Source organism: Struthio camelus, chromosome 3 (assembly GCF_040807025.1).
Source record: "Struthio camelus isolate bStrCam1 chromosome 3, bStrCam1.hap1, whole genome shotgun sequence".
NCBI classification, from domain to species: domain Eukaryota; kingdom Metazoa; phylum Chordata; class Aves; order Struthioniformes; family Struthionidae; genus Struthio; species Struthio camelus.
In genome coordinates, this window is record NC_090944.1 from 76,804,138 (window position 1) to 76,822,603 (window position 18,466).

The following is an 18,466-nucleotide window of genomic DNA, read 5'->3' on the forward strand; positions in this document are numbered from 1 at the left end:
TTTTACCACGCGCAAGTTCGCAAATACGCGCATTCCTTCCCGGCTGGGCGAGCACGCCTGAGGGACGCGCGTCCCTGGCGGGAGGGCCGTGTCCCCCCCCGGCCGCCCCCGGACCCACCTGCCACCGCAGGCCCCGCGGGGCAGCGGCAGCGCAGGCGGGCGGGCCTGGCCCCGCGGCCCCTCGGCAAGCGCACGGCTCCGGCCCGGCGACGGAGCCGCGGCTCGGGAGCGCGCCGACACGAGCAATAGCGCCGGCTCCGCCGCTCGCCGCCGCCTGCACCGCTCCCCCCCGCCCCCGCTCCTCCCCGCCGCAGCCGCCGGCCGCCTCGGCCCCGGCAGGACACCCGCTGCCGCACAGCGCGGCCGCTCCGCTCCACCCCGGCCGGGGCGCGGGGGCACACACTCATAGACACACACGCACGGAAGCGCAGCCCGACCGCCGCCGCGGAGGCCGGCCCTGCAGACACACACACACACGGAAGCCGGCCCTGCGCAGCGTGCAACATGGCGCTGGTGCCCTGCCAGGTGCTGCGCGCCGCCATCCTCCTGTCCTATTGCTCCATCCTGTGCAATTTCAAGGCCATTGACATGCCCGCGCATCAGACCTATGGAGGCAGCTGGAAATTTCTGACCTTCATAGACCTGGTAAGTCGTTCCCCCCCTCACCCCGTCTCGCCCCGGCCCCCTGCCCCCTCCGCCAGGCCGCCCGCCCAACGGCCGCCGCCGTCGCCGCGCGCGTGGGCGGGCCCGGCCGCTCGCGGCCCCCCGGCGCGGCCGCCCCGCTCGACGGCAGCGCCATGAGGTGACCTGAAAGCGGGACGGCGACATGTTGTGACTCCCGGGCCGGCCGTTGAGAGGAGCCGGTCGGAGACGACGGCCGCGGAACCGGGTGGTTTGGAAGGAGAAAGACACGGACAAAGCCGAGGAGCTGTTGTGTGCAAGCGGGCCGCGGCGGCACGGAGCCCGGTGGGCAAAGTGCGCCCGCCGCCCGGTCACAGCAATACTTCTCCCGTGTTTCACCCTTTTTTTTAAGGGATGACAGCAAACACCAGAACCTGCTGGTCCCAGTATTTGGCTCCAGCCTCCTCAAGCGTGCTGTCAAAGTAGAAAACATGCCTTGTTCCCTTTGGCCCACCAGAGGAATCGTTGCCCAGCAGGTGCTAGTGCGAGAGCAACACAAAACCCATTAGGCGACTCAGCTTGCCTGATCCAGTTAGCTTTGGTTCCAAACTCATAAACCGATCTATTAAACCAAAGATGTTTCTTTTCACCTTTCTTCATAAGGATTCAGATCTTGAACTGTCATGTGTGTAAGTCCACTGGGAACCACCTAGTGCTGCAGCTGAACCTTGCTGGTCAAGGGCTATTCTTGCCCCCAGTTTCATAGCCTTACCGCTTCAGTAACAGTGTTGCTTCTAGCGTACTTGGGAGAGGGGGTGGGAGGAAAAGAGGAAATGGCAGGAGACAGCTGGTTCCCGATTCAGAAATAAAATAACAACTTTCACCTTGCACCTCGACCAAAGCACTTTTTTTTCTATGAATCCACAGTATAATTAAAAAATACATTTTGTAGTTCCCACTGAGTTACAGAAAGTCTGAAAAAGTCTCTGTTTCGGTGATCCCTGATGATAAAACGTTTCTCAGTATCCCATTCTTATTTCACAAATATTGCTGCATTAACTGCCTACACACTTAATACCCAGTTAGTAGGTCGAGTTTGTGAATTTGAGTAGGTCAGGGGTGCAAATTTCTATGTCAGAATTAAGATAAGGTTCATTGAGCTCCTTTTTTTTTTTTTAGAGAAAAGAAACAACAACCATATTTTTTATTTAACCAAGGCTAGTTTTTTTGTTGGGTGCAAAAAATTATCTGGACCTTTGAGGATCATAGCCATTAGTGGCGCTTTTACTGCCATTGTAAAAAGGTGTCTTAAGGCCTGGATTTTTTCTGGAATGCAAACTAATGCCTAAGTTTGGTTATTTTTCCTTCTGGGCTGCTGAACAGTACCATCAGTGATACTGATTGATAGAGGTTAGAGTCAAATCCCATTAAGTTAGGGCAGAACTGTTGACTTCAGCGACAGTTGAATTGGATGTGAACCAACTAAAGTTAAAGCCGATGACCTTGTACTTGAGTCTCTTTCACGTTTTTCTCTGTTTTATATAGTTCTGACAGTCCCTGGAGGATTAAGTGAACTAAGGCTGTTTGTCATGCATTGAAAGTAACATTTGACAGTGCATGATATTATTTCCCAAGAAATTACAATCTGCTGTCTATGACAAGTTCATGTGGACTTTCCCGCCAAAGCATACACATGGGTCAGACTACTTCTGACATGGCCCAGAAGGTCAAGTAAATATGTAATGCTTTCTAAAACAAGGACTGGAACAGTTATCAACTCTAATTAGTCACTTCTGTCCTTTAGGTCATAGATGTCATGTGTTACCCATAGTCAAGTCTGATAGTCGAGAAAAGGTTAATAGTTCCTAATAGTCTAGATTCCTTCTGAATAGTGGTCACAACTACTTGAATGCCTTTCTTGGTGCCTAGCCAGAAAATTGCACTCTCCACTTGTTAACAATATTTAATTGTGTCCAAATACCTCTGGTAGCATCTTACCTAAGCAGATCTGTCTTTATGTCCTCTGGGACAACTGGGAGACTTCGCGAAACAAAATCCTGTTAGATTCCTGAGGAGGATTCCAGGAGTGGTTGGAGGATGCTAGGCACGCTTCCAAAATACTCTGTTAGCTAAGTCTTAAAAAGCTCGTCCATAAGTTTCAATTTCCTCAACCATGTGTCGTGTTCCTGTGTCAGTCATATTCAAAGTCTGTCTAGACAAAATATCAGCAATGCCAGAGTCTTGTCAGACGTGTGTTCTTGCTGCAGATTGTACCTCCACAAGCAGAGATTTCATCTTTAACATCACAGAGGCACGTAGACGTTCTTTCAGTTTCCAAAAAATGCTACCAGTTTTTGTGAAAGTGAGTTTATTAATTGATTGTGAAAACTAATATGGAATTTTTTCCATGTATCCAGTTGTAATGGTACATTCCACTCTCAGCATCAATGAGTGCCTCAGAGATTTAGATAGCTGGCTTTGCACAGGTGCTGTTTAGTTATTTGTGTGTAACATAATTTTGAATCAAATTATGAAAAACTAATCTAAACTCATATGAAACTCTAAAAACTCTAAAACTCCTTTAAAGTAAAGCACAAGACATAGCAAAATGTTCTAGATCTACGCATTAGTATGAACACTAGATTTATAGTCCTTACACTGTTTATAGCATTAAGAGGAAATTAATGCCTAGCTAAAGACTGCAATATCCTGTGTAGTACAGTATAGCAATGCTGTATTGTTTGAAAAGATGTAAGTAGTTAGTTTTTATCTTTTAGAGAATGCAGTGGCTCACCAGTTCTCAGAGTTTGGATTTATCTGTTTTACCTGCCCATCCATGGTGTTTTGTATGTTCATACCTAAGTAATATTTACTTAGATGCCAATATTCATACTTAATGTCGCCTATCCTTGGATTAAAGGAGATAATAAGCATTATTGATGACTGTTAACTGCTGTTACATACTGACTCAGTTTCTTTGCAGTTGTGAATGTGGTGGCCACTCTCCCTAAAACATCTGCGTCAACGGAGATTTTTTATGGTTTATGAAGAGATGTTCTGAAATGAAGACTGTACTGGAAATACATTTTGTCAGTTCCTCACTGTTGCTGCTAATGATCATTGCTCCCCTTCAGACTTTCTCCCTGATATGTGGAGGTTGTAAATATTTATCCTGCCTATTCCAGAAGTGGTATTGATTTCCGCCTGGTATCTATGGATTCCAAAATCCTTTAGAAAACAGCAGTATCCTTGTCTTCATTTTATAGAGCAGGAAACTGAGGTACACACAGGTGACCAGGTGCTGCCAAGATCAGTCAGTGGGCCAGGCAGTTCGAGTGAATATTCAGGCTGCTTCATAGCTACAACATGATAGTTTTTTCACTCAACCTCGCAGCACAGTCTCAAAGTTAGTTCCTGTGAAAAAGGCAAAGAACCAGATTCAAGACATTTCAAGACAGCTGTCTCAAATCTCTTGTATAGCTGCCTTTGTTAGACTCAGATTCGCCCTTTACAGGTTTTGGTGCTTCAGTACTGGACTACTGCACTGGTCCCTGTACCACAACCTATGAATTTATTGCTGAGCCTTATAGGCAAAGTTAGGGTAGGGTGAAAACGATGCCAGTATGAAAGGATTGTATGCAACAGGTTTGTCAGTCACACAACTCTTTCAGGAATTTAGTACTTCCCCATTGTACTGCTGTTTGTTCAGTTCTGTGAGCACTTGAAGTAGCGAAATTAAAGATAACTGGGTCATCTGGCCTACATTGCAGTCACGCTCCTATCTTCATAAACATACATGCACATATTTGTTCAGGAATCCTTTGCACCAACTTGTCTAAAATGGCAGGATTCTTACTGTTGTAGGGATTAGGTTTTGTTCTTCGGTTCCTCTTGGTTCTCTTACTGTTGTGGAGAGAGGAGGCAAAAAAATAAACAGCGTTTGTATTCTGGAATGAAGTGGAGCCTGCGAGCGCCAAAAGAGGACCATATGTCTCATTAACAAAGGGTGCCCTGGTCTAAATAGCTTCTATTTTTCATTGTGCAATGTCTATGAAAACTTTATTCCTCAAATAAAGCTAGAATAAAACAAGATACTATTGGGTATGCATATGCATACAGTAATAAATTTTTTTTATTATTATTTTTATTTTTTAACCTTAAGGGCTTTCAAACAGACTGGACAGGGCACTTGCAGAGACAAAAACCAAGGCTAGAATTTTAGAAGGGGTATCAAGTGTCATGATTTGTTAACAATCCTATTTTGAATAACAGAACATTAACATGGATATTCATACCTCTTGATTAAGGGCAGCCAAAGCTAGGGAGGAATTAGTTTCACTTATATACAAACTTGTCCAGCCTTACACTTTTACTATTCCTTAAAAAGCAAAGTATCTGTTTGCCTGTATCTACTTTTATACATGGCCTAGCACACTGAGTTCTACAAAAAACAGGTATCAGTTCTGTTCTCAGGCACATTTTTGCTAGTACATGCAGAAAGTGCCGTTAAATTTAGTTTGATTAAATTTAAATAAGTTATCAGAACTGAGATTGTTTCTTCCCTTTGGAAAACTTTACTTAGAGAGGCATATCATCAAGAATAGGATGAGCAGCTAGAGTTTGTATGCCTGTCATTTAAGTTTAATTTATTTATTGTATTAGTTATATTAAATTACATGAGGTACGTTTGCTAGATAAGAAAAAAGCTAGCAGCTTAATAAAGCATGGGTAAAAATTATAGATGGGATGTGCCCAAGCTGGGTTTAGTCTTGCTGATAGGAAATAAGAGAACTAGAAAATGTCAGAGGCCAGAGATTCAGAAGTGAAGAATAAATTGGGGGTTTTCCTTAAGTAAAGGTCAAAAAACCAGCTTGATTGCAAACAGCCAATATAGTCATTACCTGCCATAAAATAAGGTAGCGTTCTTATTAGCAATACATTTGTTGTTTACCTTATAAAATCCCAATGCCTTAGTATTAATAATATTTTATTACATTAGACTGTCTTACCACTAATATTAATTCACTTTTAACAATAAAAGACAGAATTTGCTCCTTACCTCTTCAAGGTAAAGCTGAATTTTGAAAGTAACACTGATTTTCTTTGTCAATCGTTATCCAAATAATCAGATACTTCACGAATTTACTTCCACTGTCATATATAAATTCTTAACATCTAATATGTATGGTATTGTCCTTCCTTTATTCCTGTATCTACATTAAAGATTGTGAGATCGCATGAGGTTCTTGAACTCCTACAGTTCCTAGCTGGTGTCTGAAGATCGTTTATGTTCTTCCAAACTGTGCCACTGACTTGGCATCTGAAATTGAGCAAGTTCCATTGCTAACTGTACAGGTTAAACTTACCACAACACAGAGGACACACATGAAAATAGATTTCACAGTCTGTGGAATATAATTATACGACACTTTTCTCAGTTTTCCATTGCTGAAATTAATTTCACCTTCTCTTTTTCTCTTTCATCATCTGTAAAGTTACCCTGATATTCACCCCCCTTTGTCAAGTGTTATACTGCTTTTGTATGAAAAGATTACAGAAGTGTTAAATATTTCTATATATTACTCCCAGAGGTAATTCATCAACATGTCTAGATTTCTCAGTGTTCTCTGCTGTAACAGAGAATACAATCACCAGTGTTTATCAGTCGACAGAGAAAGAAACTAAAGGATTGCTCGTTGAAGAATCTTAAGAAGGTGAGGTTTCTTAATGGCACTTAATGCATTTGAGAGAAAAGGCAATGATATACGTAAGGGAGCCTTTTAATAGGTGTGTGTTTCAGAGTTTTCTTTTTCCTTCTCGGGCTGTAAATATGTCAGAGAAACAGTTACGTATCATGTCACCAACGCAATAATAAAAATGTAATAGTATCACCATTTCTTATTCATAGACCGTGTTTTGCGTTTGTTCTTTGTAGCGCTATTTCAGATTGAATGGGTTTTGAGCATTACATTGAAGAGTTCCATTTTCACATTCTATTAGCATGTTTTTATTTTACGATTGGACTTAAATGTATTGAACATTTAATTTGGGAATTCTTAGGAAAATTATGGCTATCGTGAAATGTTTGTGTTGGCAGCAGGTTTGGCAGGGGAAGGAAAGAGGGTAGAAGAGAAGACAAACTGAGATCACTTACTATGATTATAGATGTAACTAATGGCAGTAATATTATTTCATAACTTAGGTAATAGTGCTATATTGTGAAACAATGACAAATCTGCTGAGTTTTGCCAGAACAGTTTCAAATGATGACAACTTCGAGAAGTTGGTTTAGTGGATTTTCTGTTCCCCTTCGAAAAAAATCTTATAGGCACTGCATTACAGTTGGAGACATTTCTCTGTAATTTAATTTTAGTGGCAGGGATAATTAAGTTATTCTTATGTGCATCCATATGGCAAAGTTCATAACAACACTGTTGTATTTGAAACAGTTATTTAAGCAATGACAACACCTCTAGTGTACCTCAGAGAATTCCTGTGCTGAAACTGAAGTTGACGTTTGAGCTTCCCTCATTTGTTATGAATGTAAGTCCGTAGTAAAATATTTAGTTGATATATTTTTGACATTATAACTGTACTTATGTTATATTAATGAGGCCATATAAGGTTATACAAGAAATAAATTTTGGGAGATGGTCCTTCTTAAGTTCTACTAAAGATTTATATAGCCTATTAAATCCTTAACTAGGATAGAAAATTTCAAACTTAGTGTTTTAAATTAAAATTATTTTTAATAAAAATCAAATTTTGCTGGAATCGTTGCAGCTACAACAACCTGAGAATGTACAAAAAGTTGTAAGGTAGAAGTCCACATGGGTACATGTTTTGTCCTTAGCTGGAAAAAGTCGTTCAACTTGATCACTGTAGCTGAACATAGGGAACCGCTCAAATGATAAAAGCTAAAGTGTGGAATTTTAAAACTGTAGTAACCTCAGTCATCTTTTATTATAGGTTTGATGGAAATTCCAATATGCTAATATGCCAGATTATGACAAAATGACATAAAGGTGTTTAAAGGCCTAAATAGAAGAACTTTATGAAATTATATAACAAAACCCTGACATTCCACTGAAGTATGTATGCAGATTTGAACAAAGTAAAACCACAATGAAATTTAATCAAACAAAGTTGAAAAAAACAGGCAATTTTGCAATATATTAAATATAGTATAATGTGGATTTGTTGTACGAGATTATGCCAAGTGTGTATTTATCTAAACAAAGCAATGAAATTAAAATATCTCACATTCCTTCCATTGCATCCAGCCATTTCTGTGCTGCGACTTTCCTTGTTTAGTCACTGGAGTTGTCAGTGCCTGCGTATCTTAATGTGGTGTTTGGAAAGCATGTTTCTAATTGTGCTAGTTTAATTTAGACTCTAATGCTGGGAGGAGCTCAGCAAAGGTGGAGAATTCCTTGTTATTTGAAGTTTTAATTGCTAATGAAACTCCAGTGATTAAATGTTAAAAGACCACCACCAGTGGTCGGATTATATGTTTTTGGCAGAATTAAAGAGAGAAACAAATACTGTCATGTAATAAGTTCACACAATATTGGACGCATGTTCATGCTTGAAGCTAAAGTGATGCACACGTGTAAAACACGCATCAAATTCCTCTTATGTACATTTTTGTTCTTTTAAATAGCGGAATCTTGAGGCCTGCTCTTCTCACCTTGTATGTCGAGGTATATATATGGCATATAAGACAAAAAGAAAATTGGCATTGCCAAAGCTTGTTTTGAGAACCTAAGTGAAGCACAGACTTTTTATTGGCCCTGTGAATGGACTGAATATATTTTCTAATGAAAGCTTTTCCAAGTTTTGCCTTAATAACTGGCATTTTTTTAATAACTACATTTTTCCCCATGGGTATTTTCAAAAGCTCTGAAAGGATGTGCCTTACGTCCTTCGTTATATTATTCTTATTTACTGTGCAAGATTTTTTCAACTCAACATGGTAAATTTACTGCAACTGAAAAAAAGCGTAATTAACTTCAGTGGATGGAAAAGTTAAATTTGAAGAAAAAATATTATCTGAAAGCTGAAGTAAAACTTCCAGACTTTCTAGAGAGGAAGAACCTAAACTAAATTAAAATTTCCAAGCAAGCTTTTGTGTTACTTAGATGAAACCCTGAAGATCTGATGAGTCCTCCCCCCCCCCCCCATTCATGGGATTAGGTGTTCAAAGGATTTGCATCATCAATTTGCCAGTTACCTCAGGGTGTTTTACACTCTCTTCACAAATATTTGGCATTGGTGGTTGTTGTTGTTATTGGGTTTTTTTGCAACATACGGCAGTATTTAGAGATTCTATTGGCTAGAAACAGGTTAAGCTTATGTGAAGTGCTGAAGGGAAGTTAGAACCTATTTTTCATTTATTTGAAGGCTTCTGGCAACTTAGGTCAGTCCATGCAATTTGCCCTTTGGAGTTTGAAAGAAACGTTTGAATGGCTGATGCTGCGTTCCCTGAACATCTTGTCTTGCCACTGTCCTTGCAAGCATCCTGTTTACAGTAAGATTTTCCATGAAAACAGTTGCCAAAGGGTACAATTATATCATCATTTCCACTGAAATCTATGCAACTGACATAGTTCAGGTATTTTTGTCGATGTTTGTCGGGTTAGTTACAAGGTGCTTGAGGACAGTCTGCAGTATAACTTAAGGCAAAAGTAGTACTGCTGGATTTTTACCAGCTCAGTGTTAGGTGTCCTGGTAAAGATAAACTAGAGCAAAACATGCAGGAGAGCAGAAGGCCGAATCCCTTGCTGATTGCGTGCTAAGCTTTCTTATAAGGCAAGGTACAAGTAAACCATGTCTGAATGGAAAAAAAGGTGGTGGTTGGGGGGATAGTTGGCGTGAGTTTAAGTGAAACAACTTAATGAGCTGAAGCTTACCTGTAAACCACTAGGAATGCTACTAGACACTTTAGATTACTTGGGTTGGATGTATTAGGATTTAACAAGGAACTTTATTTTTACTCTTTTGCGAATCGATTGGCTCACACATGCCTTAGTAAAGTTCTGCCTGCGTTTGTTTGTTGCTAAAATCTCTGGTTTTAAACCTAGGGTTTTTTTGTACCTTTGGGTGAATTTACTGAGGTTTTACCTTTTTTGTGTGTGCTGGTTTGCATATACTTTATGCAAAGTATAAAATATATACTTGCATATACTTTATTAGGTGTCTTGAAGCCTTCTGGTCCTGGAACCACATAAGTAACAAATTGTTATTACAAATATTGCTATTATTACTAGAATCCGGTGGGAGTGGGAGTTCCACATGCAGAGCACAGGTGGCATACGCTCCTCAATGCACTTAATCAGATGCAAGAAGAAGAAAAAAGCCGGTGACTTTTAATGCTGTTACATAAATTGGTAAAATGTATGAATGCAGAAGGGATGTTTTCTCTGTGAGACACTTAAAGAGCTTGTGGCTGAAGTGGTGGAAGTGTTTCATACAGCTGATGTTCAAACTAGCGTCTCTGTGATCCTGAAACACTTCAGTAGGACACTTTGCCCTGGAGAAGATTGGTCTTTTTATGCCCACCTGCTTGTTCAGGCTCAGCTCTCTAAAGGATACAAGTAGAGAAAGTGGGAGAGCAACGGAAGAGTTGATAGGATGACAGCACTTTATACCGGGGGTGAGTAGGTGAGAGAGCCTGGTGTTGGGACAAGCTGTTATTTAGGTGTTTGGCTGGCAGCTGTGAGGATGATGCGAGGAAAAAGAAGATGTGGAGATACAAAGTAGCAGGTATTTCTTGGCAAAACCAGCACGTGTTAGCTCCCTCAGACTCCCCTCCCCTATTTCTTCCTCCACTCGCCCACAACCACACACATACCCCCCCCCCCCCCCGCCCACACAAATGACACAGTAGCACTTCCCTGCACACAGCTCGTTTAGCTTAGCGCCCTTTTGCACAGCGGAGGGTGCTTGCAGAACTTTGTCCTTAGTTGGAAGCCATATGCACTGACAGATGCAGAGGTCCCCATTTGCTGTTCACTTCAGCTTACAAACAAATTAAAACTCCATGCTGTGAAATTTCTTTCTTGACCTTAATTTACTTGTTATAGCTGTGTTCCAGGAACTGAAAATTTGCATGTGCATTAGACACAATTAGCCACATTCCCTTACGTTCCAGGAGTGACTGGAATGTGTGAATCATGAAGGGAACCTTTACCTTGTACAAGTGGTGCACAGCACTGTACTTTTAAAGTGGACGGTCAGGAGGCTGAAAGGGATTTGGGGTTTTTGGTAATGCGTATGCATCTTTGTGCAGGTTTGACATAATTGTTATTTACTCATGCTGCGCCTCATAGGAAAATACTAAACTGCGTTCATAAAATCTATTCTGTCATCTCTCCATACACTGTGCACATGTGTAGTAAACTGGCCTGTTACTACTGAAGTCAGTTTAGCTGACCAATTAATGAACCATAGATAGAAAGTTATAGTGATTTCAGGTACAAGACACTGTTAGGTTTTTGAATGTCAAAGAACTCTGACTAACAAGAGAGAGCAGACAGCTTTAAGGTCAGCTATCTCATGACCTCCCATGGCTAGAAAGGGATGGTCCTGTATTTAGTAAGAAGCTAATGATTGTTTCTTATTCTAACATATGATTATAGAACATTAGTATTGAAATCTCCTTGACTTCAGTGCCAACCTAATTTCAGAAGCTAAACACCTCTGAATTTCCAGGGATAATATTCTGTGTTATTACTCTTATGGCATTTCAGGCTAAGTTTTATTTTCTTTTTCTCATGCTCTGAGGTAGAAGCTACTAAAATGATACTGCCAAATGAATCAAAAGTTGTTTTGTTCCCCATTAATTATGAGGTCGAATTAAAGTCACAAGATTTATTTTTTGTAGAGTTGTTTTAGAAGAGGATGGGGGGACCTGACCTCTTGTTAGTTTTGGGATTTGAGCCAGTTGAACTGAACCGAACTGAACTTCTTGATTTGAAAATTCAACCTGCAGCTTATAAACAAAAATACAGATGTCTTTCAGGGTGTGCAGGAGCTGATTCTGTTTATCTACTACTAGCCATGTGAATGAAAATGTTCCTGCTTTGTCCTTTTCCACTCTTGCCCTTATCACTCAGTCAGGCTCCTCAGTTACAGACAGCTGCTAGGTGTCACTATATTTTCTGCCCTTTTTCACTTACAGAAGCTGGTGCAACATCCCCTTCCAATACCCCTATTCCTTCGAATCTCTTCTTACCCATCACCATCTCCTTGATCTTTCATCTGCGTATCCCAGATCCAGTTGCACAACCAATCTTCTTCCAAAAGCCTTTCTTTTCCTAACTAGTGTTTCTGGCTTTTATTCCCACAGTACTCCTTAGACTCTTTCCCCACTATGCATATATCCTGTCTTTTCTCACCGTTCATTCACTGTTTTTTTGTCTTCTTCATCCTTAACCTGTCTATACCAAATACCTGACCTATACAGTTTCATTGTCATGTCTTTTTAAAGCACTGTCTAGCCCAGTAGCAATGAAGTCATTTCTCTTCAGAAAAGTTTGATTTCAGTCTAGTGATAGCCTCAAAGAAACAGCTTTTGGAATCATGTTATTGCATACGAATCTTAGGTTAGCTTTCTAGTTTTGAGTGAATTTTTAACCATCTGGGTTACAGGAAAAAAAACCCATAAGTGTTAAGCATAATAGATCAAGATCACAATGTTTATTATGGTTTTAAAATCTTGTCACTTTTTTGTAGTTTGCCATGCAGTTTTTTTAATGATAACTTTTCCAACTCAGAAACAGATCCTTGACAGAAATTGATGTTTCAATTGAAAAACCTAAATAGCATAAAGTATGAGATAATCAGCAATCAGTGTTTATTCAAACATTTTCTGCCTTTTTTATTTATATATTTTTAGTGAGATGCTGAAATTATTTTAGTTTTTTTTATACTTTGTAATAAGTAAACTGATCTCATAATTGTCATTGGGAAGGTGGAAATTGGTTGCATTCAGTGAGGCAAACAAAAATATTTTGAAATATTGCTTAGCTTATTGATTATTATTGTTGTTAAGCTTTCTTTTTTTGTTGTAAAAGCTTTCTTTTTTCATGTGAACATATGTAAGTATTTAGTCCTTGCTTGTGTGAGTGGCTTGGGAGTGCGTGCAGACATACCTGTTATGATTTCAAGTATAGAAGTAGGGGAAGGGGGAATCTGCATTTTGTACTGGTAACTTGCTACTCAAACCTACACAGAAGCATTCGAGTTGCTGAATGTGGTAGCCTGACAGAGATGAACCTGCTTCAGCTGCGTGTCCCCTGGTCCAGCCAGTAGAGAGCTGGAGCACGTGCCCAGTAGATAAGCACACAAACACATGCATGCAACTCATATGTGTACATGACTGGCCATGAAGATTAACACAAACAGAAACACTCCGCACTCAGCATTCATGCAAACGCAGCCAGCACCAGTAGCCTTTGTCCTGTTCCCCGCTCTGGCTGATCAGGATGAAAATCCGTTAGTGGGAAATATAGACACAAATACAATGTGAATTCCTCCAGTAACTGTCCTGAGATGCTCTTTGGCGGTAGCACAGGTTTTGATCTGTGTGGCATGCCACTGAAACCAGTGCTCACAACTGCCTAGTGATAAAGTGTCTCATAAAATGCGTGGATCTTTGTAAGAGTCACGATCTACAGATGTATTTTGGCATTAAGTCTGGCAGCCAGAGGAGAAATATTCTTTCTCTGTTATCCTTACCCTTCTGCTTAATTTGCCCAGGAGTTGAGGTCAGACTTCCAGTTGTGTATGGTACCCAGCACCCACACCGTACTGCATGTGAGTTAGAAATAAGGGAGTTTTGAGCACTTTGTAGTATAAGACCCTAAATTAAGGATTTTTTAAATCTCTTCTGTGTGCAGGTAAATTCAGAAATTATGAATTTATTCAAAATTGGAAGAAAAAGTCAATCTCACAATTTCTAATGGAAAAAAAATTTAGAAAAATATTTCAAATTCGTGGTTTCAATGCAGTTAGACTGACCAAGTGGAAGCAAAACACTTAGTTGTTTTCATTAAAATATTTGCGCAAAATCTGCATTACAAAGGAAACAGCATTTGCAGTGGGAAATTGTTATTCAGAAATATTTTGCCAGCTGTATTCGTTGAAAACTTGTTTTATTTTCCTTTAGCAAGGGCAAGACCACTGTCATGGGAGCAACATAATCTTGAAAGCTGCAAATCATTCATAGTTATCCTTATTTCATGGGAATTATATCCGTAATGAGAGATAGTGAAAGCAAATGTGAATTTGAAATATAAAAGTGAAAGCAAGGAGAGGATTCAATAGCAAGTCACATCCACAAAACATAAACTGTTGAAACTTTTTTTTCATTAGCTGCATCCTGTCTACAGGGATCAGTAAGTATTTTGAAGAAGTAACCAAAGAATATTAATGTGCCATAAGTGAAGCCTACTTTGTCCAGTCTTCTCCTCTCAGACCTGACATTTTGCCTGTTTGGGATCTTGTTGTCAGTGGATATATGACTACATAGAGTTCCAGATATTATGCCACTCAAAGACGTGCACTGATGGAGGTAAAATAGTCATGATGCTTATTTGCATGGTTTGCCCGTATCTCGGTGGTATATATTCACAGGAGGTCTCCTTGGCTGGGTACTGCAGACACCAGTTAACAGTGCTTCTCTATCACATCTGTGTGTTCTTTATCTGCACCTTCTATGCAGCTTCAAGATGTTGGCCTTGAATGTTTTCTGCATGAGTCTTGTGTTAGAAAAAAACATATCCTTCATATTCAGAATTCCGTAGACAAAACTGACCTTTTTAAAGGATTCTTTAAAGCGAGGTAGATGAGGATTCAGTATTATGAATCAAACCTGGAACAGCCCCATCTTTTATTAATATAATGTCTCTTGATTTACTGCAGGAAACTGCTGAAATGATTAATTGTACAGTCTGCATAAAATGCCTGTGTAACTTCCAAAGCACTCCAAATATAAGAGAAAATTTTAAAACTTGAGCAATCAGGTTATAGTGATTAAGGACATATGTCAGTTTGTTGGAAATATTGTTAAAATAGGAAGACGGGTAGTGGCTGTATAGTGGCAAAAGGTCTAGGCTACATCTCTTCCCTAGCCCCTATAATCAGTGCTCTGGGCTGAAAATATGTTTCTACTAGGGTCTCCTTTGCAGTTTTCCTTCTTGGTGGTCTTCCTGAAAGCATGCATGCACAAATAGTGTAAATGGGTAGAAAGTGCCTATTCCAAATAGCCAACCTTGTCCGTTCATTCTATAGATACTTACTTTCATATCATCTTGTTAATTCTCCATCTTCCAAGAAAGAAGCAATGCACATGTACATGGAGAACTTCTGGTTTCTCTTTTGGACAAAATTAATGTATTCTGGTAGCAAGTGTCTTGCTAAGAGTATAATTGCTTTGTAGTGCTGTTGCACCTTTTACTATGAGATGTCAAAGCACTTACGAAATATTAGCTAACTAAGCTTCACAACATTTCTCTGCGGAGAGTCATAATCTAAACCAGCTGCAGGCCCAGTATGCAAGCCACTGAAATTTACTGGATATTTAGTCATTAAAACTCTTTCATAGAGTTAACTTTGTCACATAATCTATATTTTAAAACATCTCCCATCTCAGGCAGTCCAGGAGGTGATTTGTGAGCCAATTGCTGCTCATGGATTATGCCTGTTCAGCCTTTGGGTTTTTTGACAGAACGGGGTGGAGATGATAGAATTGAGCCTGACTATTCAAGCAGGACTATCCAGATAATCAGACATCACCTCCAGTCTACCCAGTCTGACACAGTGACTCACCTGCTGCCACTACTGCCCACAGAGGGATGGGAAGTGTGTGGATATTTGTATGGGGGAAAGTGACTGCCATTAGATGTGGATGGGGGAGTACGCTCTTCCTAGCGGCAGTTCCTACACCTTAGCGGAGCAGGAGCAACTTGACTCCACACTGACTCCCGTTCTGTCCCCACCTTCTTCTCCTCTCCAAGACAAGAACCATATCCCATCTAGGTCTCAGCCCTTCCCAGTCTTGCTGTGGACACTGTCCTCAACTCTGGGTGCCTCCTCAGCTGCTGCAGAGGAAGAGATGGGGAGAGATAGGGTGCTTGTTCACATGATGGATCTGGGAAGGCATATATTATTTTATAGGATGGATGAGCAGTGGAAAGGCTGCTGATGAAGAAGAAAGGAATAGAAGCAGCGGTTTAAATGGCAGAACGTGGGCTGCTACCATAGGTATAGAGAGTGGGTGGTTATTACTGCAGAGCATCAAGAGTGGTAGTGATGCTGGAAGGAAGACGATGATCCTGCAGCAGGGAGAGTCTGAGATCTGGTCCTTAGGTCTGCCAAATTTAGGGCATCCTCAAAGTCCACAGCAGCCATGGGGAGTATTGCCATATTTGTGGACAGAAGTAGGTGTACCTGCACTGTGTAGCACACGCAGCACAAATCAAGAATTTCTGGGAAATGTCGAACCTACTGGATATATACTGTGAAGTTAATCCCTATGTGAGCAGTGAATGTTTATCCAGAAAAAGCAGACATTCAGCAGCCTGGACAAGCACCACAAATCCTCACATTCTGCCTGGAGACAATTTCTAGCTGGAAAAAGAGGAAAAAAAAATGATATATGGTAGCTCTAGCTACATGGTCAACATGTAGGTTAACGTGGGGGCTTCCAGCCACATGGCCTGGTTGTGGAACACCGATGGCAGTTTCTTTTCTGAAATAAACAGCGTGATATCGTCCATGCATGTTTGAGTAGAACGTGTATTTCTTTTGGCTGGAAGAAAGGAAGGTACAGTTGTCAAGTCCAGATGGAGACTTTGAAATATGCATGATAGTGGCAGCTGTGTGTGGGAAGAATGACTTGAAGTGTGTTGAGGAGGAGGAGGCTTGTTTACTGTGCTACTGTCTTCATGTAGCTGCAAAGTTGAATGGAGAGAGAAATGAGGAATGTATTTTGTGTCCATGGATTATTGCTTCACTGCTGAACGATTTTTTCTTAAGTAGTTGTTATTCGTTATTTGTTTAAAAATGTGTAAAGCATCAGTGAGTTGAAGGAGAATGTGAAGGAGAGACAGTGAAGGAGATGATTGCAAAAAAAGTATTTCTTCAGTCTCCATTCCCTATTCATTTGGTCATTCTGTTGATGTCCGAGAAAGTTCCACCTAACACGGATTCAGGATTGTGGAAGCTCCCCTTTTAAACAAAAATCTGTATTTTCACTCTGTTTTTCTGAAACTGGGCCTTTATACATGACGGTTCCTTGTTGAAAAGTGGGTTGAGATTGTCATATGCATTCTTTAGAGAGGAAAATACTGTTCTGGTGATCTTTCCCATTTCTGAATTTCCTATCTGCCCGTATTTATTAGTGTATTTTGTAGTCTATGGCTACACTTAAGCCTATGTACAATTTGAATTTATGTGATGGGGCCCTATTTTGTTGTGGTTGTTGCTCATTAGCAGCGTTGTTCAACCAGTGGCTCACAAGCCAGGCTCAGCCCAAGGGACAGTTCCATGTGGCTCACTCTTTTTCTCAAGGTAGAGGAGGAGCAGTCATGGTGGCAGATGAGAGAGGCCGTAAAGCCTGCATGCGCTGCTACTTGTTTCCTTAGTGTCCACTTTCATGTGGGAGAATGGGATGGGACTGCATGCATTCTTCCTGTAAACTCAATCTCCTCATGCTGTATCAGTGCAGCCCATGAGGAATTCCAGAGACAGAAATCCAGCTTTCATAGCTGCTGAGAGGATCACCTTGCTTCAGGAAAAAGCAACACTGGCCCTAGGCCAAAGGTCTTGAGATTTAAAGAGGGAATATATACATTTTTTTGAGTATAAGAGAAAGGAAGGTATGGCGTACAATAAAAAGTACCGTGCTGGCATGTTGAAGTGGTACATGTGTCAAGTTAATTCACAAACTCTTTGGGGTTTTATGTTGTTTTAGATTTATCTTTATGTTTACAGTTTTCAGTCATCGCATTAATTAACACTTTTCTGTGGGGAGAGTAAAAGTTTATGATGTATTATTTTTCTTAAAAGAATGTTTTCCAAGGGTACTTTGTAATGAGTGCATTTTTCATATTCCCATCCCAGAGTATGAAATTCATCTTTTCTGAATAATTTCCTAGTATCCCTTTCAGCACTGTGGCCTAAAAAGATCTTTGACTCAATTAGAGAAAATTGGTCTAAAAAGAAAATCCGAAGATTCAAATTGTATACTAGAAGAAGAATATCAGAACGATGAAACTGAACTATATTAAAAGAAACCTTTAACATGATAGAGCAAGGTTTGGTGTCAGTTGTTTTACTGTGCACTAGTCCTTCCTGCACGGGAGCCCAGAATTGCAAGACTTTCATTACACTTTGGATTCAGATAAGGTTGTGCTTCTTTTGCAACAGGATCTCAGTTAAATATGGTGAATAGCTTCCAGATACACTTAATTTTGAGAATAGCTGCCTTTTTAATCTGTAATCACATGACAACAGCTTGCAAATTTTTATCATTTGAAAAATCTTAATCCTAAATAATTTATCTGACTTGAGCTTTAAGTTTACAGTAATCAGACTTACTCTAGTTATAAACATCCTTTCTTCCCTCATGTTTTTCTGGCAGATTTCTAGCTCTGTGGACAAACCATGCTTCAGACCTTTTCCATGCACCAAGTACTTCAAAATATTTTATAAAGAATCACAGCAACAAATGGAAGTAATACTGATATTTATGCTTAATCTGACTTTTTCACAGCATGTTTATCTTTATCTTAAAGAGCTAGAGTTAGTGATTATCAGACATTTCATATGACCGTTTCTC

The 18,466-nt window shown here is 40.3% G+C and overlaps 1 protein-coding gene across 2 annotated transcripts in view; it reads left to right on the forward strand.

Moving 5' to 3' along the window:
* Window positions 1-161: 161 nt before the first annotated feature.
* Window positions 162-18,466, forward strand: part of AIG1 (androgen induced 1) — a 130,777-nt gene continuing 112,472 nt past the window's right edge. Inside the window, exon 1 of one of the 2 annotated variants that reach the window (XM_068938528.1) lies at window positions 162-645. In XM_068938528.1, the coding sequence (XP_068794629.1) occupies window positions 505-645 (141 nt within the window). In that variant the 5' untranslated portion in view covers window positions 162-504. The remainder of the gene's footprint in view (window positions 646-18,466) is intronic. The other variant, XM_068938529.1, reaches the window with a different exon arrangement.